The 25486-nt window shown below is 37.9% G+C and overlaps 1 protein-coding gene across 3 annotated transcripts in view; it reads left to right on the forward strand.

The window, feature by feature from the left end:
* The first annotated feature begins 2457 nt into the window (after window positions 1-2457).
* Window positions 2458-25486, forward strand: part of IDE (insulin degrading enzyme) — a 68248-nt gene continuing 45219 nt past the window's right edge. For 2 of the 3 annotated variants that reach the window (XM_059821240.1, XM_059821239.1), the window contains exons 1-9: window positions 2748-2831; window positions 12887-13071; window positions 14490-14697; window positions 15522-15691; window positions 19000-19122; window positions 22922-23034; window positions 23463-23625; window positions 24247-24339; window positions 24892-24983. In XM_059821240.1, coding sequence (XP_059677223.1) covers window positions 12912-13071; window positions 14490-14697; window positions 15522-15691; window positions 19000-19122; window positions 22922-23034; window positions 23463-23625; window positions 24247-24339; window positions 24892-24983 — 1122 coding nt within the window. In that variant the 5' untranslated portion in view covers window positions 2748-2831; window positions 12887-12911. Of the gene's footprint in view, window positions 2488-2747; window positions 2832-12886; window positions 13072-14489; window positions 14698-15521; window positions 15692-18999; window positions 19123-22921; window positions 23035-23462; window positions 23626-24246; window positions 24340-24891; window positions 24984-25486 lie in introns of those variants that run through there. The other variant, XM_059821241.1, reaches the window with a different exon arrangement.

The raw sequence follows: 25486 nt of genomic DNA on the forward strand, positions 1-25486 counted from the left end.
TCCACACTTACTCTAAATCATACTTAAGTTCATTTGATCTTTTGGACAACACCTGTTTTTTCACTAGGGCAGATGAAGAAGGCAAGACTGAAAGCACCAATTGTCTATGAGCAATTCAAGTTTCATGGGGAAGAAATCTTAGCTGCTGGACCACACTGAGAAAGGAATTTTTCTGAAAGTCCTCTTTACTTTTGCTGATGGTGTTGTATTAAAAATATCCTTTAAACATGGAAAAGATACCCAAAACAGTGGATGAGTGTAATTTTGTCTGGTATAAACTAAAACAGAGAGAGGTTAGATTATCAGAACACAATCTGCTGTAAATAAACATCAATGCCATTGAACAGCTGCTAAATAAGCTTACAGTGGATTAAGTAGGTGTAAAGTACAGTAGCTGTGACCTCTATTGCACACCTCTGCTGCAGTAGTTATGTCAGATGCATGAGGAGGTGTGATCTTTCATCACCACAGCTACAGAAGCAGAAGCGCTTCCTTTAGATGCAACTGTTAGCAGACCACCACAGTTTTGCTGGTGCGGTCTACTTTGCTTTCCTAGGATTGCCCCTGTGTATATCCTAGGCAAGACCTACAGGGAAAGGCAGGATTTATCAGAGCAGCTAAATATACATCAGGCCAGCATTAGCTAAATATACACATTCGGCTACATTAGGCTAGCAAACGCACTGTCAGGACCTGGAAAAAGAATAAACTGCCTGAAACTCTGTATACTTTTATAGCTTTCACCCCTACCCGATAACTGATACAACATGCCTACAACTTGTGTTAACTATAAAGGCAGAAGCATTTCTACTGTACATCCAATTTAAGAGAGCAACTCCAATTCACAACCTCTTAATCCGCCAGTTGCTTCAGAGAGGGATGAGATAGATCTTGAAGAGGCACTATCTGGCAGCGTGCTTTCTGGCAGACACAACAGTATTGGCCTCTCTGATGCACTGGCAATGGCAATGGGGTGGAAGTAAGATTTAAGATGTCACCATTTATCCTGTCGTCTTCCCTTCCGGCCTGGTCTTGACTTTTACATGCACTAGGAAATGGAAAAAAAACCAGACTGCCTCAAACTAGAATTCCATGAGGACAAAGATATCCTTCATTTTCACAGGAGTTAACATATTGTGTTAAAATTAAGCTCCCACACAGTTCTAAATCCAACCAGTTAATTTAGGTGAAAACTACCAACTGCCTTGCTCCATCACGGATTAGTTAACTTGAGAGACAGTTCTGTGTCTAAACTGAGGCCAGAAGTGTGGGTGTACTTGATGTAGACATGAATGTTTTGAACTGGGTAGCTCAGGTACTGGTAAAAGTATCTCTATAGCAGCACAGGCCTCCGTGGAAACCAGCCGCTGAATGTCTACCCAAATTCCCCGACAGATTTTGTTGACCGTATGGAGTAGCGTGCTGCCACTTCTAGCAGCTAATTTGACCAAAGCTGAGTAGTTTAAAGCTACTTCCTATACATCTTCCGTCCCGTCTTTGGGTGCAGAAATAACCTTAACTAACTCATCAAGTCACATCTTTCTAACTTTTTATGTCAGGAAGAGAGTTCTGTGAACTTCCAGCTGTGAGATACCACCTATAATAAAAGGCAAGCAGTGGGGAAGCTAAAATCAGGCATTAAATGTAGCACATTGAGGTTTTTTCTTTCTTGTTTAGTTTTGAGAAGTAAGACATAGTAAAATAGATACATCTGAAGAAAGCACATTACTACAACTGCAAACAGTGGGGGTTTTTGAGGTTGTTCGGTTTTTTTCTTTTTTGCTTAGAAAGGAATTAAAGCAGCCAGACACAATCACGATTTCCCCACAGGGAAATCTACCAAGAAAAAGAAAATCTCCCTAGAAAACCAAATACATGGAGTTATAACAGAAGTTCAACCTCATGCAGCATTTAAACATCGTAAACCCGTCCTGCAAGGAGGGTCCTGTGCCTGAAGCAGCGGGGCCCCGGTGCTGCAGACCTCCCACGGCAGGTGGGCGGCGGCGAGGACTCTCGAAGGAGACCCCGCACAGGGTGAATTCTCTCCCCACGGAGAAGGAAGATTTTGACACCCGCTGCACTGGGATATCTGAAATCTCTGCCGCTCAGGACGGCATCGCACCCACTGTACTCAAATTACGAGGCGTCTAATTACCTTTTGTCTGGGCTTTCGCCGGCAGGGACGTGGAGCCCGGCCACCAGGAAGCGGGCGGGCCGCTCCCTCCGCGCCGGGCCGCAACACGGTCCCTTCGCGGGCGCAACCCAGCCCCGCGGCGGCCGGGCTGCCCCGGTGCTTCCCGCCTCAGCCCCGTCCGCCTCCGCCGGGCGCGGCCCCCCGGCCTCCCCGCCGCGACGAGTGTCGCCCCGGCTCCCCGCCCAGCCACCCACCCCCTCCACCGCCTCCGCCTCCTCCCAGAGGCCCCCTGCCCCCTCCCCAGCCGCAGCCCCGGCCCTCCCGGCAGCAGAGGCAGCCTCCCGCACCCCCAGGTACGGGCTCCGCTAGGCCCGGCGCGGTCGCAGCGGCCCCGCTGGGCGAGGAGGGCGGACGGGACCCCGAGGGCGCCGGGGAGGGATTGGCCAGGCGGCGAGGGGAGGCGGGCGGAGAAGATGGCGCCGCCGCCGGCCGCGGCGCCGGGGAGCGGCGCGTGCTGAGGCGAGCGGAGCTGGGCCGGGTGGCAGCGGCGGGGAGAGGCCGGGTGCTGGCGGCGGGGCCGGGATATGCGGCAGCGGCTGCTTCCTGTGCTGAGACGGGCTCTGCTGGCCTTAGCGCGCCCCTGGGCCGCCCCGGCCTCCCGGCTTTTCCCTCCGTGCCGGCGGCGCAGCTTTCTCGGGTACGGTGCGTGTGCGGCGGGGGCCGGGGCGGGGGGGCCGGGGCAGGCCCCCGGGTCCCGGCGCGGTGTGACGGGCCGTGAGGTCGGAGATCCGCTCTTGAGCCCCACTGTGTTGTGTAAGAAGTGGCGGCGCGGCCGGGGCGGGGGCATCTTGTACGGCCAGGGCAATGCCCGCCCTGCCCCGAGGGCGGCTTCACCCCCGGGGCTGTGGGGAGCTCGGCCCGCGGCCGCGGAAACGCGGGGCTGGCGGGGAAGCCCTGTGGGGGGAAGTGGTGGGGCAGCTGGGGGCGAGGGCCCGTGTGTGCCGGGGAGGCCTGCGTCCTGCCCGGCCCGGCCCGCCCCCGGCAGGGCCCGCCCGGGAGAGCCCGGTGTGCGGCGGGGCCGCCGTGCTCGTGTGTCTCCAACGGCACCTCCGTTGGCAAAGCAGGCTTGGTCATCAGGCGTGCGGCTATGGGGCGGCTTTAGTTGCCCGGTGGGCTTGCTTTGTTGTTTTTTCCCCTCCTCCCCTCATAAAACCCCGGAATTTTCATGTTCCCATGTCTTCCTAAGCCACAAATATTTAAAAAAAAGTTTACACTCGTTAAAAAGAAGCTGCTATCAGAGTTACCCAAAGTTGGTAGGAGTGGCGTCTTCAGTTTGTGACGAGCCGTCTAGTACTGGCATTGTGTGGGTCTTGTGTGTGTGTTACCAGTTCCAGTGGAGACAGTAAGTAACCTCGGTCGAGGGAGGAGCGGGCGGGAGGCTTGGCATGGCTCACTTTAGGGGCAAATTAAACTGCGTAACAACTCGGCAAAGTTTTTCCAGGAAGGGAGCTGGGTAAGGGAGAGAGGCTAAGTTGTTTCCTTTCTTTCTTTCTTTAACACTGTATTCGTTATTTTAATAGCAAAACCTATATTTAACACTGCAAAAGTAAGAGACGTCAAAAGTAGCATCTGTCGGGGAAAAAAAAAGTGAGTTATGATGACTCATGCTGTCAATGCTCGTGTGTCAAAATTCGGATGCACCGTTACTGTTCATAATTGCTATGTATGCTTCAGTATTGTAAAGGTAATCCACAATGTATATTCGGAGGCAATGCTTTTCTCGGGCTATAGTTTCTCCTGTTAGATTACTCCTCTTTAGGCATGTGAATATATGGAGTGTTTGGACTTAACGTTATACATGTGAGTAGGCCTATTGTGTTTTTATACTGCCTACAAACATGATTTAATAATCTGTTTAATTTTAATTGTGAATTAGGATGTACAAAAATAATAATGAAATGAGAGCAGGCATAGTGCTTTCACGTGATGAATTTTTTTAAGATGGCAAACGTGAAAATTAGGAATCTTTTTTGAATTATGTGTTCCCTGTTTCCATTTCTGAATTTTGTTCATACTTTCACCTTTTTTTCAGCTTTAACTTTTTCTTCTCATATAATTTTTAACCTTCATCTGCACATCAAGTAGCAAGATCATTTCGCAGTTAGAGCGTCGTATCGCCTCCTTTTCATCTTACGTACAGCATTGAAATTATCTGTTCTAGTTGGGAAGTCCTTAGAAGGGTTCATATTTGCATGTTCGCATGCTTTTTTGCTCCCTTTCTCCCTTCTGTCTTCAGTTGCTTGTAAGGCTATGGCTTAATCCCTTAGATGAAACGGTACCTTTGGGAATTTGATCAAAGTGTCAAGGATGTAACTTGTTTTGCACGTGAATGCAGAAGTAGTTGCCTACCCTGTTAGGTCCAGAAGAAGAAAGAGGGAAGGGACAAAAAGTCCGTTACCTTCAGTGTTTCACCAAACTGGAAGGTGTTAGGCTCCTAGCTAGGGGTCATTGCAGGTTATTTTAGAAGTCATTTACTAAAAATACTGTCAGACCATTTGAGACATCACATGTTGGATTGATACTTTTGATATATTAATTCTATTGTATTAGATGCTTTCATAATAATTTTGATATATTGATCTTTCAACAAGATAGGAATCAAAAAGTTTGTAATAAAAAACATCTGTGGAGGCATTGATTTAATCAGTTTTGTGTCTAGTCAGGTATTTGTATATGCATGGTCTGTCAATGAGCATCTTTATGTTCTCAGCTCTATGATGTCTGTAAGTTGATAAAATAAACTTACGAGATAGCACTGTGTATATGTAATAAGGTGATTTTTGATGGAGCTTGTTTGAAAGTTGCTTCAGTATAGCTTTCTATTTAGATCTGACCTTCTGCAACTTGTTTTTAGAATGAGTCAGAAATATAGCTTGCCTGAACAATTGAAATGGGAAAAAATGCTGTAGAGTTGAGAGTTTACTTACAGTGTTAATTCTAGTAGAACTAGAATTGAATTGTCCAAAATCATAAAAACTAAAACACAGAATAGATTAACAGCCAGGACTTCCTTTGTTGAAACACACTGCTGACTCTTGTAAACTGCTCGTTGTTATAGGTCTGTTGGGTATGTCAAAGCTCTAGTGTTAGATAAGCAATTGCTTTTAATATGGGATTACAGTACTTTTCATGATTCAGAATCCTAAAGTTCTTTCTGTTTTTGTTGCTAGATCAGATTTTCTTGCCAGTTCTCTCATCTTTCTGTGTATTTCTTGTTGTTATGCAGTGTAACTAAAGTTTTAGTCTCATCTTGTTTTTTTAATTCAAACCTCACAAGTTTTTCTTTTTGAGGGTATGAGACAGATGGTAGCATAAAGTGTTAAGTGAGTTGGCTTTACAAAGAGTCTCGGGCAATCTGATGTGCTACTTGCAGACAAAATGTATGAAATACACATCAAAATACAGTTAGAATAAAGTACAGAGGTCTCTCCTGTAGCATCCAGTTTTATGTTTCTTAGCGTGTGCGGGGCCACGCGCTAGACACCACTGCTGCACTGTGGTTGTGGACCAAGCCCTGCAGCTATAGGGTGGTGGAGGAAAAATGTCAGGGAGGCAGGAGGAGAGAATGAGAACCACTGGCTTGCAAGTATGTGATGCATAAAGCAATTAATTGAATCAATGAGTACGTTTCTGAAGAAAATGAGTAAAATACACTTTCAAGCAGCTGGTCATGTAACACAGAAACTAGTCTTATCAGTCTTGTTCATAGCATGCAATTTGAGACTCTGATGAAAATAATGATGCAAGCCAAAATGCTATGCCAGATCTGTGAAATCATTCTGAAGACCCTGTATCATTATATTGTCTAAAGATTAAAACCAGATAATTTTACTTACTTTTAAAAAAGAACCAATCTTTCAAATAATGAAAGGCTTCAAAAGCCTTTTGGAATTTGCCTAATTTTCAGCAATCTTGTAAAAAATCAAAGCAAAGAAGTGTTTTCTATTTCTGGTGAACCTGGATAAAACTTGTTTACCCTGGAGGGTGTGTTTTGATGAATCGTTTGGAGCAATTTTTGAAAAGATAGGAAAGGTAAGCTAAAGTGATTTAGGAATTTTTAAAAACTTGTTATCCTTTATTGGTATGTCTGAAATCAGATTGTATAAAATCCTGCTTTTTTGTTTTACTTTTTTACCCAGTGCTTTGGAAACTGTGGAATGGTCAAGTTAAGGAATGTAGTTTTAGGGCAGTAAATTAGCTTTATGGTGTCTTGACTGTATATCCCATCCTGTTTGACCAACACAAGACTGTTGAAAACACACATCGTTTTACTACTCAGGGCAGTTACTCAGCTGGGCCTGATCTTACATGTGAAGCTATCAGGGCCCTTGTTTTTGCCAAGTTCTCACATGGTATTGTCTCATTAACGCTACTGGTAATTCCTGTACACTGGTGTGTACACCAGTGTTTTTACTGTCACATTGGCAATGAAACCTGTGGCAGACCAAGTTTTGCTTGGGAATGAGAGGAAGGCAGGCATCTGCCCTGGCTATTAAGAGGGAATTTTCCGAGTGAGTTACAGGCTTGGCAAAAAGCTGCAGACCAAGGTTCTGAAAATGCTTTAATTTTAGTGAGACTTCAGAATTTCTTCAAAATTAACGACATAACAAAACCTTATAAATATTCGTCATCTTCAAACTTGCCTGATTTGGCATGATTAGTTGTTCTTAATAACTTGGTAGCACTGATTATATCATTGCGGGTCTTTAGTTGGAGCTTTTGTGTATGAAGTAATATGCTGAATTCCTGATGAGTTTAAAAGTGATAAAACATTAACATGAGTAGTTTATCTACTTACGCAGTCTATCTGCTTGTGTATGCAATCAGATTTATTTAGATCAGCATCAGGAATGTGTTGGGATCTTATACATTCTCTAGCTTCGTGACAAGTAAATTCATGGAAGATTGATGCTTTATGGATGTTGAATAATGTGAACTGTTTTAATCTCTAAATATGTAAAAGAAGGATTGCTAGGTTTGTGTGCTGATGAATCTGTAACCTGAAAGAGTTACGGATAGTCTCTTGAAGTATCCTTTATGGTAATGGTCACCTGAGTTGATTTAATTTGGGGTTCTTTTTTTTTTGCGATTACTCTTTCTCTGCTCCATGTTTTTAATTACATTCTTCGTAACAGAACTTAGTAAAAACATTGGTCTGATTTTTAGGAAAAAACCTGCACTGCCTGCAGTTTAGTCTAAAAAATAATTTTTAATTATAGTGTACAAGCGAATCGAGAAGTTAAGGGAGGATATAGATTGTTGGTTGACTTACTGGTAACGTCACTGTTACACGTATAAGTATGTCACAATGCATTGAATTCTACTGCTGTTGTGAGGAGAGGTAGGTGCAAGAGACAAAGAGGAGATGTGAAGACCTGTGGAAGAATGGAGGTTTGTTTTATTGTTGCAAAGCCACAAGCTTCCAACTGAAGAAGTTCATGGACTCCTCCAGAGTGCTCAATTCAGTGCATTCCTGTAAGAGAGGTGAGAAGACTGGCTGGTAGTTCTGCAGCACTGGGCCTCCTGCCGAAGCACATAGCACTTCTTCCATTCTAGGCATTGGCAGCTGAAGAAATCTTTGTGTAAGTTACTAAGAACTGTAAACCAAGATGGATTAGTAAATAATATAGAGAACACATTATCAATGGTAGCTCCCTTGCAGGACAGAGCAGAGAGAGATTTTGATTCAACAAAGGTTTCACTTCGCTCTGGTAAAACGTAGGCAATTAAGTTTGGAATTAAAAAAAAAAAAAAGAAATAGATATAAGTAAAATACAGAACTTGGAACAGGTGCAAAATGTGAGCTTGAACATTACTGTGGTCTTTGTATAGTCTCAAAGACACAACTTGAATAACAATTGTATTGCAGTCAGCATAACATATCAAGCGTATTCAAAAGACAGATGAAACATGAGTTGAAAATGAGGAGCAATTCAGGTCTTAGTATATACAAGTGTAAGCTTAAAGTGAGTATGTTGCAATACCCACAGGTGTGTCCACAGAAGTAATTTGGGTTCAGTTGTGTAAAAGCTTCAAGCAAACCCCACACTTCAAGGCAACTGATACAAATTGAAAGCAAACATCAAAATCTGCTGAGCTGGTAACTGTTTGTTGCCATTCATCTGGTTACTTCAAGCTGTTTAGTGTTTATAGCCGTTTATCTGGCTCAGACCTATGTACCACATATTTATGTGCAGCTTGTCATGGCAAAAAAATCTTGAAAAGCACTTTGGAGTTTGTGCTTTGGGGGTCATATTTTTATTAGCTAGTTACGTTCTTGCATTAAAGCAACCCTCAGGAGTTTCTGTTAATTGGTTTTCAAATATGGTCCTTTAATTGTTCAAGCATTGAACTTAGATTTGACTACAGTGGCTAATTTTTAATTAAAGTAAGTTTACTAAAATAACTTTGAAAGATTAAAATAGTTAGGCAGAATCATATATCACTTAATTCCACTCTGTAATACTCTGTTTCCAGGTGGAATCTGACATCCCCAGAGAGCCTTGCTGGTTCCAAGGGACCGCCTGCATGAAAATTGTTACAAAAACAGGGCCTCAAAGAATAGAATAATATTTTACTTCAAGGTGCTATAGTTTAAAATTCAGCATCTGTTTTAACCGATACTTTTCTTGTACAAGTGAAGTAATTTTCATGAGGAGGAAGTATGTTTAATATTTCCTAGTCATTGAATAGGAACACTGCCTTCAGTTCAAACATACCCATTCTTTTCTCTTTTTCTTTCTAGCTCTGTCATCTTGCCACCTGTAATTTTTGAGCCAGTGGAAGAATTCCCAGTGCCGCAGGAATGCTTTGTATTTGTTCCTGCTGCATTTGCTTTATTGGGTCTTTCTCTGTTGCTTCTGTTTTGTGAAAGTAGTATGACAATATTTCTTTTAATAATGTTTTTGTTAGGATGTTAGCTCTGCAATAAACATACCATCTATTTCGTGGATTAATTTCTTTGCTACTAACCATTAGCATTCAATGCTCACTGTAATGACAGTGTGGCAAGTAGATATAGCACATGTACTGCAGGACAGTGTCTGAACAAGACTCTAGGAATTAAGCTGCTTCTCAAAAAAAAATACAGAATTCTTTCTGTTTGTTTCCATTACTTTTTTTCATAGGAAAAAAAGCAGTTCTATTGTCAGAAGTGGTTTGTAATGTTTTAGGATTCTTGCATGAAAGAATGGAACATGGTATTGTTATAAAGCAATTGCACTTAAAGAACTTAAAAGTTGCACAGAAAAGCAGTCATATGAGAGAATGTTTAATATTATGTCCTACCGTTTACTTCTTAAGAAAAAGTCAGTGTATAAATAATCTATCTTAAGTGAAATTTTATTTTCTAGTTACTGTATTGTAGTAACATAGCATCAGGAGGAACGGTACGTAAGCAGGAAGGTACTGGTCTTGTTCTTTTGACACATTGCCTTCCAGGAATATTGTGTAGTTGATCTGCTCTTGTTTTTATAGGAGTTGTCTGGTACTACAGTTTAGTTTGCAGGGAAATATTTGTGGGTTAATCACGCAAACCCATTTGAACTTGAAAACAGTGTTGTATTCACAATGCCCATTGAAATAGCAATGAAGACAAAGATACAAGTTTAAGTCCTTGGTTTGAAGGCTTAATTACTGATTTTGACCTTTGAAAATTGTAGGTTTTTCCTGTACTGAAATTTGACTACCAAGCTGGAGGTAGCCTATGAAGGAGGCAGAATGATAATAAAATGAAGTGGAAGTGTACAGCTTCACAAGACATCAATTGAAATCTCATAAGATTTCACAGAAGCTGCGTAATTTGATGAATCACATTGGAAAGATGAGTCATCCGAACAAACAGTAAAGTTCTGTGACCTAATGATGTGGTGTAGAAATAACAAGGAGATATCAGATGACAAGGAGATTGTATAACATTTAAAAAACAACTTGAGAAGTTTACAGTACATATGCATCTTATGATAAGCAACCAGTATCTTAATGAGATGGAATATTTTAGCTGAAAACCAAGTGATGTGTTCCTTAGCAGAGGTGAAAACAGGAGCTTCAGAGACCTCCTTTCTCTCCTGCATACTTATATTTGTCAATCCAGTAGAATTGTGTGCAAGTGAGATACAGTTAAGAACAGTTTAGTTACTGAATTTCATCTGTGAAAAGCAGTATCTATTCTCACTTCATAAATTTTACACAGTATCTTAAGTTTAGTAGAGTATTTCTACTTAGGACTCTGAACTTGGAACAAGGAGGCATTTTTTAAATCATAAGCATGAATTATATCAGAGTTGATGCAGAGAAACATAGATGTTGTCGTACTTGCAGTATCTTTTGGTTTTGAATGGTATCTGCATTTTTCGGAGGAAGGATGCCCATAGATATTCCAAGCAGGATTAGCCTGAGTACAGGGTTAAACTAGTGGATAAATGACAGGTTTGAATGAGAGTGTAGACATTTAAGTTTAAATTAAGCATTTCAGTTACTGTTTAGTGATTATGTTTGACTGTTTTTTTTTTTTTTTTAAGTAATTAATAGTGTGAGAACCATGTTTTACTAGTGGAAGTGTTTCTTTCTAAAATGCATTGAGCTACACATTTTAAAAAGTTCCTTCATATTGTTTATGGCTCTTGCTTAGAGACATTCAGATTCATTGATGGTTTCTGTACTCGGTACTTCTGGTTTTTTATTTGGATTGTAATTCCTGTTTGTAATTTTGCTTTCTTTCATATAAGGGCATGTTATAACTTAAGTCTATTTAAAAGTTCCAAAGTAAACTTTTTACTACTTTCAAAAGTATTCAAAGATCTAATCCTTACTTTACTGCTTTTTTGGTTTTTTACAATAATATCTTCCCCAGTTTATGTATCTATCTCCTTCCTCAAGCATAAATCCAGTCTTATACAAACTTTCACAATGCTACAGGTAAAACCTTAATTTTATGTTTGTGAAAAACTGTTTTTCACTGATGCTACTGTAGACATTATGTTCATAAAATTTCTATCCTTAACATGCTGTTAATAATGAGCTTTTTGTCAGCCTCATTATAATATATAACACCAACACTGATGACTGTGCATTTGCTGGCTTCAAGTTGGCTGTTGTTTTTATACCAGAGAATCATAGGATCACATGAATAGATAGAAAGGAGATAATCCAGAGAGACAGTAGCTCGCAGAACTGCTTCCCGTTTTGAGAATGATACAGTATTTTAGGAAGGAGATTTTATTAGCTGACTCCCTTTTTCATTTGTAATTTTAAACTGTAAATAAAACATGTAATCAAATTTTCTTTTCCAAAGTTGTTTGTTGTGTATCTGGTAACATTGAGTATGCAGTTGATTTGCTAGCTGGAGAGATAGTTAAAATGTCATGACTGAAGACTTGAAACAATAAGTATGTTGAGAACAGTGCAGTCCTTCATGTTCCACATCCCATATGGTTTTAAGCTTGTATGTAGTCTTAAAATTTGGATGAAGTTCCTTGAACCCTACAACCTGAAAATGGAAAAGTAAATACTGTGAAACTCCTTGTTGTCTGTGTGATACTAACAGGACCATACAAAATTTCTTATGCCTCTATGTATGTGTTGTGGTGGGGAGTTAGACTTGGATCTGGTTTTCATTGTAAGTGAAATTAGTTCAGCAACAACTAATGAAGCTCATGTAGTAAGTTACTTGGCAATATGGCAAGCAACATTTCACCACAGGAAAAGATTAAGTTTGGTTGGTACTATATATTTATAACAGGCCCTGTTCTAAAACCCTTCCTGTAAAACAGCGTTAGAATTCAGTGGCTGTTACATACAGTAATACACCACATGATTGGCTCAGAGCATAGCTCTCTGATTTGTCATTTCTGGGGTTTGCTTATTTTTTGTGTGTGTGTGGTTTCTTTGGGGTTTTTTTTTGTTGTCGGTATGTGTTTGTTTGTTTGTTTTTTGACATGCAGCCAAGTGGTTCCACTCTACCTCCCCAAATATCCAGGTCTGAGTGTCTCACCTTTTCACTTGGCATTTAAAAAAATTGAATAACCAGAGTTTATGATTTCAGAATCACACTTAGTTTCTTAACATTTCAAAATTGTGTCATTAAAGAAGCATGTCTTGTAGCATGCCTGTTAATCTAATAGTAGAAGTTTATAAACATGTGAGATAGTCTATTCCTGTTTATCATGGCAATTCTGCAGCGTGTTTGTATTTTTATGGCAATATTGTAAATGGTGTCACCCTTTCTTGTTTGAGTGTACAAATCCAGTGGTCTGTTAGTAAAATTTTGTTTATCTGACAATCACAAAGTTACAACAGTCATAATATAACCACCAATTCAGACAGATTAAATACTTTCCTGAAGCCTGAAAGTATACTTGAGATAGCAATGTATGCTTAATTTCATTTTTATCATAATTGAATAAGAATATGATATTTCTTTACTAAGTTATTTTTTCAATTACTGTTAGTATGAAACTTGAAACATTCAGTTATTTGATTTACAGTTTTATCATGTTGCTTGGTCTTTGGAGGTTTTCTTTTAACAGCAATATCTCTCAGGATCCGAACTATACTTTTAGGTCAGTTATATGAATTTTGCATAGAACTAAATTTCTTGCTGTCAGTATCGCCCGGTATTCTCTAACATAATGTTAAAATATTAGCAGGGCTTAAGTGAAAATGGTAAGTGAAATTTCTTCTGTTTTCTTTAAGGTTTCAGAAAGAGACAAACAACAAAATGAACAATCCAGCTATTAAGAGAATAACAAATGAAATTATCAAATCACCTGAGGATAGACGAGAATATCGTGGACTGGAATTGGCAAATGGCATTAAAGCTCTGCTCATTAGTGACCCCACCACAGATAAGTCTTCAGCAGCACTTGATGTGCACATAGGTATTTAATGCATGTTGTGTTCATTATGTCATTAATAAAAATGCTTTAAGTTTTGGTGTCTTAACTGCAAATAAACTGACAGGAGCGGTATCCACTTGGCAGCCTAGCCTTTTATTGTAATTTAGAGTTTGTTTAATTCTTTGACATATCAAGCTGAAAATCGTTAGAGCTAATTAAATTATCTTATTATACTCTGTGTTTACTCAAGTGTAGCTCAGTCAGTAGAAAGACTTCTTTTAACAATTAAGTTTCATGTTATGAAAGATCTTTTGTAAGTAGAAAAGGGGCGGGTGTGAGTGCAATTATTTCAGACAGCTCCATCTGTCATGTCAGACTTTTTTTTTTTTTTTCATGTGAAGTTGTTGATGTGTAGAGGTGAGAAAATGCTGTAGTGCTGGAGGAGTTGGAGAGGCACTCCCTAACTCCAGTGATGCTTAAGTATGCAAACAGAAGTACTGGAAATAGAAGGGGAAGGCAGTTACTTTGACTCCTTGGAATATTGGAAGCCTTTTCTTATGTCTGAGGTATTTCTCAAGCTTGTGTCGTTTCTCAAGTTGCTTGGAAAGTATGATGCATGCGCACATTACCTATGCATCTTGCCATGTTTGTAGTTGGGAGTTCTTGCTGCTGTTGGTGTTAGGACGGAAGTAGTAGAGTAACCTTGAAAACTTTTGGTCTTCTTTGTTACGGAGATGGCTGTCACAAATCATTACCTAGTTCGGAGGATCCCAAATGTGGTTTTGTTAGGTACTATGACACTAATAGCCAACTGCAGCATTCAGTTCCTGCACATGTACAGGAAGATGCCTTCACCTCTACTGTCCCATTGCACATCGTTGCACACTCCAAAGCAGGACTGTCAGACTCAAACTTTCACGTTTCTGACTTCCATTTTGCACATCATTATTGTCTTTTAATCTGTCTTTTTTCACACCTACTAGCTGGTCATCAATAGCTGCTTGTGTTCAGGCAATTACAGGTTATCACTTGTCCTATAAACCACAGGATAAATACCTCAGTTGTGGTTGGCAATTGATGCCATTTAACACAGTGCAGTTATTAAAGTCAAGGTATAGAAGTCAGAACATTGTTATCTGCCAGGTCTACAGGCCAATCTACAGATTATGAGTCATGGACTTCAATGGAAAAATTGTCTCTATAAGGCAATGCAGGCTGATCTGGAGAGGCAATTTGAGAAATTAATTGGTTCAGTTACTCATTCTAATCTTGTGGGTTTTTTGTTTTTTTTTTTTAAGATTGAGTTTAGTTGACTATAGCTGCACAAGTGTCTGCTTACATCTACAGAATTGATATAATTGCCCGAGGCAACATACTGTAATATAAAGCACTTTAAAAGACTTTAAAACGTTTTAGTATTACTTTTTATGAATGGCTACATGAAATTTTTCCTCCTGCAGGATCCTTGTCTGATCCCCCCAACATTGCTGGGCTTAGTCATTTTTGTGAACATATGCTGTTCCTGGGAACTAAGAAATATCCAAAAGAGAATGAGTATAGCCAATTTCTTAGTGAGCATGCTGGGAGCTCAAATGCTTTCACGAGTGGAGAACATACCAACTATTACTTTGATGTGTCACATGAACATCTAGAAGGTGCACTAGACAGGTAAACATTTTTTTTATATTAATTTTTTTGTTGTATAGATGCTATTTGAAATTGTGTAAAAGTTTTTTGATAGTTTTATCATTATGATATTAAAGAAAGGGTTGAGAGTACTATCTTTTGTTAAAACTGATACCAGTTATTTTTCAGTTCAAAAGTTTTGCTCAGATTTTTTCGGCTAGCAGAGTTCTTCACTGAGGCAGAATTTTTGAAGTTCAAAGGCAGTGTTTACACTGAATATTTTTGGAAATGTGGGGCACAGAATATGATAATGAACTTATCCATTGTGCAAATACTCTGATTGTATAATCAAATACTGTGCTTCCCTGTGCCTTATTTCACTGATAGCAAAAGAAGGATGAAGTCTAGAAATATATTAGGATGCTTTTAGTAAAGGGAACTCACTGAAATCTCTACCTTTTGTGGGAGGGGAGAGAAATTGAAAGGTGTGTAGTCAGTGAGGTAAAGAGTGGATTTTCCCTTTGGATTTTCCCTGGATGTCCAATAAGGCTGATTTGATTTGCAAAATTAAGAGCCTCTTGCAGCTGAACTTCAAAACAGTAGAAATTTTCAGTGTATGAATTATGATGCAAGGTCCTTGATCCTTGTAGTACCTTGTATGATGATTATGTTGTTGTCTGCATTTATAGATAAAGAAATTGAGAAATAAAGATAGTGAATCAGTGTCAGAACTGTTACAGAATTTATAAGTTCTGCATTAAAAAAAAATATATATTCAGCTGTTTTCAGGAGGTAACAAGCTTCATACTTTTCTGTTACCATTTATGTACAGTACTCTTGACTTAAATAAAAAAATTTCTGTTTAGATTTGCCCAGTTTTTCCTGTGCCCTTTGTTTGATGAAAGCTGCAAAGATAGGGAAGTGAATGCTGTTGATTCTGAGCATGAGAAGAATCTAATGAATGATGCCTGGAGGTTGTTTCAGTTGGAGAAGGCTACTGGAAACCCCAATCATCCCTTCAGTAAATTTGGAACAGGTTTGTCAGAATGTAATTATCCATGCGTTAGACTTCTGTGTAACATGCATAGTATTATTGTTTATATAAAATTGTTAAAGACAGACTGAAACAATTCATTTTTTTTTCCTCTCCATACATGTTTATTATGGTGCTTTATCACATTTTCCAAATGGTAGACCAAACAGAGCTAGACAAAAACATAGGAAACAGAGTGATCCAAGACTTGCAGTAGTACAGTGATGAAGCATCCTTTATGATTCTGATAATTACTGCAGTGAATGCTGTTTTCCAATTACTGGCTTTGTCATAATTTGGTACTGTTAAGTCTTTGTGCATAACAAAGTGAATGAACTGTGTTTAAATTGTTGTTAGCCACATGCTCTTTTTGCTAACAAGTATTGCATTAGGACTAGATGACAGTGACTAGGTCGAATCAGAAAGATAAGCAAAGTAACGTGAAAATTACTGAGTAAGGGTATACAACCAAAATCTTAAGCGTAAAACACAACAGTAGTAGATGGATAGATAAAATTATCTGGGACAAATCCCAGTCTCATGGCTGTAGGTTTTTTTCAGGCTTTATTATTCCCAGAATGCTTAGTAACAATTTAAAATAAACACCTCAAAACCTCAATTTAAAAAGCATTAAAGTAAGATACCATAGCTATAGTCAAACCCACAAATGTTTGATGCTTTGGCAGAAGTTTAAATGTTTTTTTTAATAGAAGTTATTTTCTGCATGAATTTATTTTTGAAACTATCAAAGTAACAGGGCTATTAATTCATGCAGTGCACTGTTTAATCCTTGAGCATGAATGTGATTTGTGGCTGGGTCAGTTTGCTGGATGAATAGTTGGTGCAAATATTGGGTACAGTAGGATGATGGGAGGGCAGATAATGGGTTTAAGGACTGGTTTCTTCCAGTGTCTCAGAGAAGAGTATTTTTGCACCTGTTGATGGAGGGCATAGTTGAGGAGCTGGTAGCCAGCTGCTACAAGAGCCTGTATTGCTTCGTTCACTGATAAAGAGAGGCTGTCTGAAACAGGGAAACTATAACTGCATTATCCAAAAACTATAACTGCATTATCCAAACAGGTGAATTTGAAAGTAAAGTCTTGGGAACTACATATTGATAGGCTGGCAGGCATCCAAAGTACATTCTGTAATCTCGGCTACTGAAGAGACCATTTAATTTTTATATAGCACTCAGAAAACATAAGTGGAATTTGCAGAAATAGTTTTCTACAATTTAAGAAGGTTTTATAGCTGACACAAGTGAAATGTTTTCATGGGGAGAATACCTGAAATGTGCTCAAATTCAATAGCAATAGTCATACACACCTCTTCTTAGATTAGGCTCTGATTCTGAAATTAAATTATAGCACATAGCCTTCCTGTAGATCTGACTTTGCAGAAGTGGAGCCCAGCTTTGGTGGTTTTTATTTACCCAAAGAGATGACAACTGTGATGGTTTTCATGACAATTGCAGTTGGCAACCTTCTTAGTGTTTCCTTTTGACCAGATGAGATGTTGTTAGTCTAGCAGAATACAGGAATGACTCCATTTGATGCTTCAGGTCACTCCTCATTGCTGTGCAGCCTGTTTTGCCAGCAAACCTAGTACTCTTTGTCTGTCCAGAGAAACAAATGCACCTTAATCTTCCAGTTTTCTTGTTAGGATGTGCATTTTGTCCCCAGATATCCTTCACCCATCTCCCTGAATTAATGCCTCTTATGGTAATTCTTCTCCATCAGAACCCTCAACAGTGTCAAGTACTTTCCCAGGCACTTTTGCACTGCCTAGGGTCCATTTTCCTACGTCTTCGAGGTGTCTTCTGACTGTTGCCTCTTAATGTACTCCAGTATTGTAACAGCACATTTACTGAGCTAAAGCTTTATTTTATTTTTTAATTCTATTTTAATTTTTTATTTTATTTCATTTCATTTCAACCTATGTATTGATTCTGTGGGAATAAATACAGTAGGGTATCTAAAGCTTCTGCGTTTCATTTGTCTGCAGATCGTGAGGAATATAGACAAATTATTTTAAACATAATAACGTACTTTTTAGGTGTCATTAAGAATCCTTGCATTTACTCACATGTGAACTTTGAAAATTAAAGCAATATATTGCTTCAGGCAGCCTCTCTACGATGGTTTGTTGACTGTTGCAGTTGTAATTAGACATATCTAATCACCGAACATCTGGACAACATACTTGTCTTATATTATTTATGTAGCTAATTTTGCCTCATTGATTTGTATTAACTTATATCTGTGTTTGTAGGAATTGTGCACTGGGCATATATGCATAGCAGCCATGCTCTCCCAGTCTTTTCTCTCTTTCTTGCTTTTTCCTATAAACACACAAGTCAATTTTTCTGCTACATTTTCTTGCCTTATTCTTCCTCCTCATCCCTTGCTCTCTTCTGTACCTGGTGTGGTTGTGGCTTAAGGGAGTTACTGATCTCAAAGTTAACGGATAGAGTATTAGTTTGCAGTTCTGGTCTGTAGATTCTGTTGACCATTTTGTGTGTCCATGTGGTAATGGGAAGTGGAATTGATAAAAAATCCAGTGTCCTCTTCGTAAACTTCATAAATTTTTCTGTTGTTTCAAGTTCTTACCTTTACTAAACACGAGTGCTGCTTTGATTATAAATGTGGAGAATGTCCTTAGAATAAAGTATTGAAAGTTTGATGTTGATGTAAAGATTGCAGTAATTAACAGGAGAATAACTTAATGGAGAAGGTTTGGTATCATCTGCTTATGGGCTTATTCAGGGAGAGTTGTAGTTCTCTTCTGCTCTAGTCCTGTTCCTCTACTGCAGCAACAGCTCAGCTGTTTGTGAAGCAGAATTTGAACAGTCACAATTTACAAATTATGTTTGTAAATTAGTAATTATTTCATTTAGTATACTAGGCTGTAATTTGTGGCACACAATGCCACAAATAGTTTCACATACTGATTCCTGTGACAGGAGTGTGTATATGGGAGTAAGACCTACTCCAGATGTGCCAAAGAAAAACCTTTTTCTTCTGAATTAGAGCCTGGGCTTACTTGCATTGCTTTGAAATAACTCATTCAAATCAAAAAGATTAATTTGGAAGACTAAAACATCCTTGGTTCTTTAGGAATGTACAGATTAAGAGTGGAAGTATTTATTGTCTCTGATAAGATGAGACAGTATTGATCCAGTTTACTTATGCATAGTAATTATATTTAAAATGACTATTTATCTTGAGGAAAGCATATTTATTAATTTACATTTTTCTTTTTGATTTGTAAATGCATAAACATCGAGTATTGTTAACTTTTTTATGTTACAGGGAACAAACTCACTCTGGAAACTAGACCAACCAAAGAAGGAATAGATGTAAGGCAAGAGCTCTTGAAGTTCCATTCTACTTATTATTCATCAAATTTAATGGCTATTTGTGTCTTAGGAAGAGGTGAGTTTTGTTCTGTTGGTTGAGTAAGACTTTACTTGCATTTATGTTTGAAGAAAATGAGGTGTATGCAAGTGTCTGAAAAATCTACGGAAGGGAAAAATGTAAAACTTTTACAGACTGACCAAACATAATTCTATATTTAGTGAAGTTTCCAAAGCAACTTGCAATGTATAAATGTATGTGTTTATAAGTTTACAATAGAAAAAATAAGCTGAACATTTTAAATTCATTATCAAGTCACCAGTTGCTGTTGCTGTATGTTTGTCTTACGAAGACTGACACCTGTCTGGTTTCAGATGTTGGGAGGACTTTTCATACTGTTTTCATATTTTAGACTTAACACTTCCACTACAAAAATTTCTGTATTATGAAAGGATAAACCTAACCTAACATTTAGATAAAAGTCCTTTACTTCAATTTACTTCTGAATTAACTTAACAGAGGTTCCAGCTGCTTAAAATTTCCACAGCTGAGATGATATTTTACATAGGTTTGCCAAAAGCTTAATAAGTGTGTTGAAAACTGTTTGCTTTTGAAAATATGCTGGCAAACTGGTATTTGTATGATGTTTTACAATAATGCTCAGATGGTGAGTATGAATGGAATAAAATTAATTAGCAAAGTGAAATCTTCCTTTACAACTGTTTACAGGATGCAGAGTATAAAGCTGATTAATGAAATCTACCTGTTTAATTTCAATCATAGCATACATATGAATCATGTTTTCTTGTGGATTTTTAAGGTGGGCAAACACAGTTGAAGGTTATACTTCTTAACTGAATCCAAGTTTTGTTCATGTACTCACTACAGAATCAGTTCCAGGCTCCCTGATTCCTTTAAATTAAATTTATTATTATATATCCCCTGCTGTAACATCACATATTGATTGAAAGATGGGGTATCAAATGTGTTACTAGCAGGTATGTAGGTAATACCACTAGAGCTTAATACATGTCATGTGTGAAAATGCCTTGCTTAAAATGCAGTCCTTGCTTAAAATTCAGGACAAGAGGAAACGGCCTCAAGTTGCGCCAGGGGAGGTTCAGGCTGGATATTAGGAAAAAATCTTTACTGAGAGAGTCGTGAAACATTGGAATAAGCTGCCCAGGGAAGTGGTGGAGTCACCGTCACTGGAGGTGTTCAAGGAATGTGTGGACGAGGCATTGTGGGACATGGTTTAACGGGCATGGTGGTGTTAGTTGATGGTTGGTCTTGATGATCTTACAGGTCTTTTCCAGCCTTAGTGATTCTGTGATTCTCCTGGTAGCAGTGGAAACTTTCTACAAGTAAACACTGTAATATTGATGACGATAGCTTGTGAATATTTTTCAATATTGTGGATTTATTTTTATTGCTATTTTTAATAGGTGCTTCTGCCTTCTCAGTTTTTTTTTCTTCTCTTTATTTTACATGAGCAAAATAAAAAAAAAAAATTCTTTAAAAATATTTATTTATTAATTGAAGGTAAATGGATATTGATCAGAGTTTAAAACAATTGAATTACATTTAACAGTTCTGTTTTCAAGGTTTCCAGGCATATTTTTTGTCTTTGACTAGGTCTTTGCTGGGCAGGCAATATTCCAGGACAGACAATATCTGCATTTCAAATACCAATAAAAAGTAGAAAATAGTATTTAAATCTGTTACCTTTCAAACATTTCTGCAATTTGCACTTTTTTTTTTAACTACAAAATACAAAAATTATTCTTGTTAAAATCCTGCATTTAGGTGGTTTTACTAGTTATTTTCCACAGTCTAATTCTTTCAGTGTAAGTTTGCCCTTGTAAATAGTCCAATATTTAGAAAAATTAGGAGCCTTTGAAGCATTGATCTTTGGGATTTTTCCTTTCAATCTTATAAATAAATAATTTTTGAAGGGTAACTCTCAGGCTTTTTGTTAGTCTGCATGTATACAAAATGCCATACAACTACCCTTATTTGTCATATTTAATTAAGTAGTTGTCACTGTAATAGTGAGGTGCTATTTGGACAAAAGTTGCATCTTATTTTACCTGAAAAGACACATACCTTTTCTCACTCTGTTATTTGTTCAAGCAGGAGAATTATGCAGTTGCTTTCCAGAAGGCTTTGTATTAATGATTGATTTGGCTATTTGAGGGCTTGCCTCTAGCATCAAATTTGAAAATTTACAAGTTCCACATTCTTCCTGTGTGTGTTTTTTTTCCCCCCAGGGAGCTCCATCCATAAAAAACAAAACTGCAGAAAACAAACCTTGTTAGCATTATTCCATAAATTCTTCGCTGAAATACCTTATTATCAATGTAGCAGTACTACTAATTAATACATAAATAAATAGTTAGAAATTCTAGAACATAAAAATACGTTGAGTTGCACACTGCGAGTCCCCCATGATCTCTCTACTCTTGTGCATTCTGAAGTAAATGGATGTCTAAAGCTATGTGCAGCCTAGTAATTCTCTGATTTTTCTCACCACTTTATATATGTAATGTAAAACAAAAATATGTCAGTAAAAAGTGGTGGGGGAATCAGAATATGATTTCTCTAGTAAATAGTAATAAAAATTCAAAAGTTTGCTAAAATTAAATAATGAAATTAATTTTTTTTCCTAATCAGAAGCAAAATTCTCTGAGTAATCACTGAACAGCTTTAGTACAGCAGTTCACCTATAGACTTTTACATGGAAACTTCTTCAGCAAGAATCACCCTGGCAACTGGAAATTTGTCCTAAAGAAAACACTCACTGTAGTTGTAAAGCTTAAATGAATGTGTATTTTGCTGACATGGATAAAAAATAGTGGTCTTTAATAGAATTACATGCAGTTCACAGAACTTTATTATGCAGTGACCTATCCTGGTTTACATTGTTTGGGGTTTTTTTTCCCCTGCACAGTGCTCTCAGTGTAGTGTAGGAGCACGCATATGTTGGGCAGGAAAGATTCCGCTTTCTAAATCTAACCGGGATTGTTTTAGCTAACAAGGTGACCACTTTTTGAAACCTTTCAGTGATTAAGGTTGTACATTCAAGAAATGCCCTGTTTTTTCTTCAGCGCCCACCCTTGAAAGGCTTTGCTAAAAAACTTGATGGATGAGTCTTTCTTACCTTATTCTCACTTTAAGAAGTGCTCCGAAATGCTTTTCTTTAAGCAGGTAGCTATTTTGAAGGCAGGATTTCAACAGGAACGGTGTAAGTCAATTTAGGTGAATTCATGCACAACATCAGATTTTTTCTGCTAATGGTCTTCCTCATTTTTGGAGAGTACTAGAATTACGGACTGAAACTAGAATGGATGTTAAAGTAGAAGTGCTTAAACAGGTTACAGATGTCTGTGAAATTTTGGAGCGCTGAGGGCAGATGACCCTGGCTTACAGTGTACGTGAGGTACTGGAGGTGAGCTGACGCTGAAGAATATCCACGTTTTGGCAAAGATGCTTTCACTCTGGAAAATTTGCAGCTGTAATTCCATATTCCTTAAGGTTTTTGTGGAATGTTTGTTTTTGTTAATGTTCAATATCTGATGTGTCTTTTCTTCAGTTCCAGCTTAGATTCATCAGTAAAATTTAAAGATCTTTTTTTCTGGTTACAGGATTTATTTTAATCATAGTTGAGGCCTTCCTTTAATAAGCATGGTGCTTATACTATGTTACAGTTCAAAACTTAAGTATTAATATAGGTTTCCTTTCTGAAATCAATAATCATCACACCGTTAAAACTACTTTTCTGTATAATTCATGTCTTCCCCCAAAGAACATATAAAATCCAAATTTGCCAGAATCTTCAGATAATGATTATGCTTTTTCTAATGTTTCTTTATTCTAGAATCTTTGGATGAGCTGACTTGCTTAGTGGTAAAGTTATTTTCAGAAGTAGAGAATAAAAATGTCCCTATACCAGAGTTTCCTGAGCATCCTTTCCAAGAAGAACATCTACGGGTATGTATAGAGCTACATCTTCCATCAGGAGTGTATACCTTATAATTATTTTTTTTATGTTTCACTAATACATTGTGCACTTCACTACTTTTGTATCAGTGTCCCTGATAAGTTCCATATTCCTTTCTTAATTTTCCACCCACCTTTCTATGCTGAGTATAGTATAGTTTTGTATAGTTCATAGTAAAGGTTGTACATTTGGTTGCAGCTGTAAGCAACTGAGAGATAATTAATGCTCTTTTTGTTTGCATCATGAACGGCTAAAGTGTTGCCCTAAGTTTTACATACCTTTACTTTGAGATTTTGTTGATACGTTTGTAATAAAATGTGCGTATGTGTGAAGGGAACATGATACATGCTCCTGAGATGAATAAAATAATGACAGTTTCCTTTTGTTTGTGGATCTCCTTGTTTATTTTTCCCCTCAGCAACTCTACAAAGTGGTACCCATTAAGGACATTAGAAATCTTTATGTCACATTTCCTATACCAGACCTGCAGAAGTACTATAAATCAAACCCTGGCCATTACCTTGGTCATCTGATTGGGCATGAAGGTCCGGGGAGTCTTTTATCAGAGCTTAAAGCCAAAGGTAAGTTCTTTGAAGGTAAGAAATTAAAAAGTAATTTATTACACAATTTTTTTACAGCTTAGCTACGTTTCACTTAAAATTGACCTCTATATGTTAAATTTAAAGCCCCCAGCTGTTTGAGTAATTTGAGTTGTAAGTAATTTTGCGCTTTATTTTTGTTTCTGTGATGGGTCAAAATAAATAACAGGCATTCTGACTACTGAAGCTATTATTTCTTGCGCTCCCGTTCATCTACCCCTGTTTAGAGAGTTACACGAACTTTGACATAATGATGTTGTCTCTATTCTGTCACTGACTTAGAGACTACTGTCAGGTCCCTTAATTTCTGGAAGACTACAAGAGTGTATCTTTATATTACTGTGTTCCAAGCAGAGATAAATTGCCCAGTAGTCAAATGATCTTGAGTTTGTCATACCACTGACCACAAAATCAGATAGGTCTGACTTGTGTTATGTTTAACCTGCACTGTTGCTATAGGTGTTAAGGAGGAGAAGAAGAACATGTAAAGTAGTCAAAATGTTACAAAAAAAAAAAGTAATTTAATGTTGCTGAAGCATACAAAAAGCAGCATAAATTGTTACAGATTTGTTTATGTAATATATTTTCTTTTTGATTTCTTAGGGTGGGTAAATACTCTTGTTGGAGGACAGAAGGAAGGTGCTAGAGGTTTCATGTTTTTCATCATTAATGTGGACTTGACAGAGGAAGGACTTTGTAAGTGAAGCACTATGTCTGCATTCCACATTATTCCTGATCTGATGGGTTTGTGCTTTTATCTAAAGACAGTAATGGTGTTTATAGCTTGAAAGCAAATTTATTTTAATGAACTGGTTATTCCTCTGTGTTTAGATCCTCTCAGTATGCTAACACACTTCATCTAACATAAGAAACCAACTTATTTGAGGTTATATTAAAGTATTTCATTAAATATTTTAAAGTAAATGTCTTTAAAATAAAAGCTTTTAATACCTTTGTGTGCTACTTATTCATAGTGTTTAGACCTGAGTTAAATTATATTATAAATTAGTATCTTAATATAAGACATGTTTAATAGAGTTCTCAGAATTAGCTGGGGACCTAAACACTTATCTTAAATTCATGTCTGAGAAAAACATGTTAAACCTTGCCAGTGGATTGCATATGTACTTAAGTATCTTGATGTATCAGGGTGTAATTAAAAATAAAACGTTACATATTTGTGTTCATCAGAATTTTTTCTTTGTGCAGAACTGAGTGAATTATTAAGCAAGTATTTTTTCTTTCCAGTGCATGTTGAAGATATTATTTTGCACATGTTTCAATATATTCAAAAACTTCGTACAGAAGGACCTCAAGAATGGGTTTTCCAAGAGTGCAAGGTACAGTGATTGGTATTTGAAATATGCAGTGGTTGTGTTTTTACAAATTTTTGGATTATAAGTAGAACCAGATTCCTTAGCTGTGGAAATAGCCTTTAATAATCACATGGTAATTAAGTTTATTAATTTTAAAGGTGGACCATGACACAAATGACAGGTACATTCAGAATATATTGTCTTAATGTAGATGTCAACTGCCCTTACAGAGCTATGAGTTGACATTTTATGATAGCATAATGGAGGTGCAGGAAGAAGTATCTTACTGTGTCTGCAAGGGTTTTGCATAACCTTCCTTAGTCCTCACTGAAGGTGGAGTGGGGGGGAGCATTTGCTGTGAGGGGTAACACTGAGTTGTAAATTTGAAATGACTGTTATTCTACCCCTCTCTTCTTTCATGTGTCAAATTGTATAGTTGAGATTGTACAGGCAGTAGGACATTTAATCTGCTGTTCGTTCTCTCACCTTTCTGAGAGGTGAACTAAAACTTTCCGTGGAGTACTTTG

The sequence above is a fragment of the Gavia stellata genome, chromosome 9 (assembly GCF_030936135.1).
Source record: "Gavia stellata isolate bGavSte3 chromosome 9, bGavSte3.hap2, whole genome shotgun sequence".
Classification (NCBI taxonomy): Eukaryota; Metazoa; Chordata; class Aves; order Gaviiformes; family Gaviidae; genus Gavia; species Gavia stellata.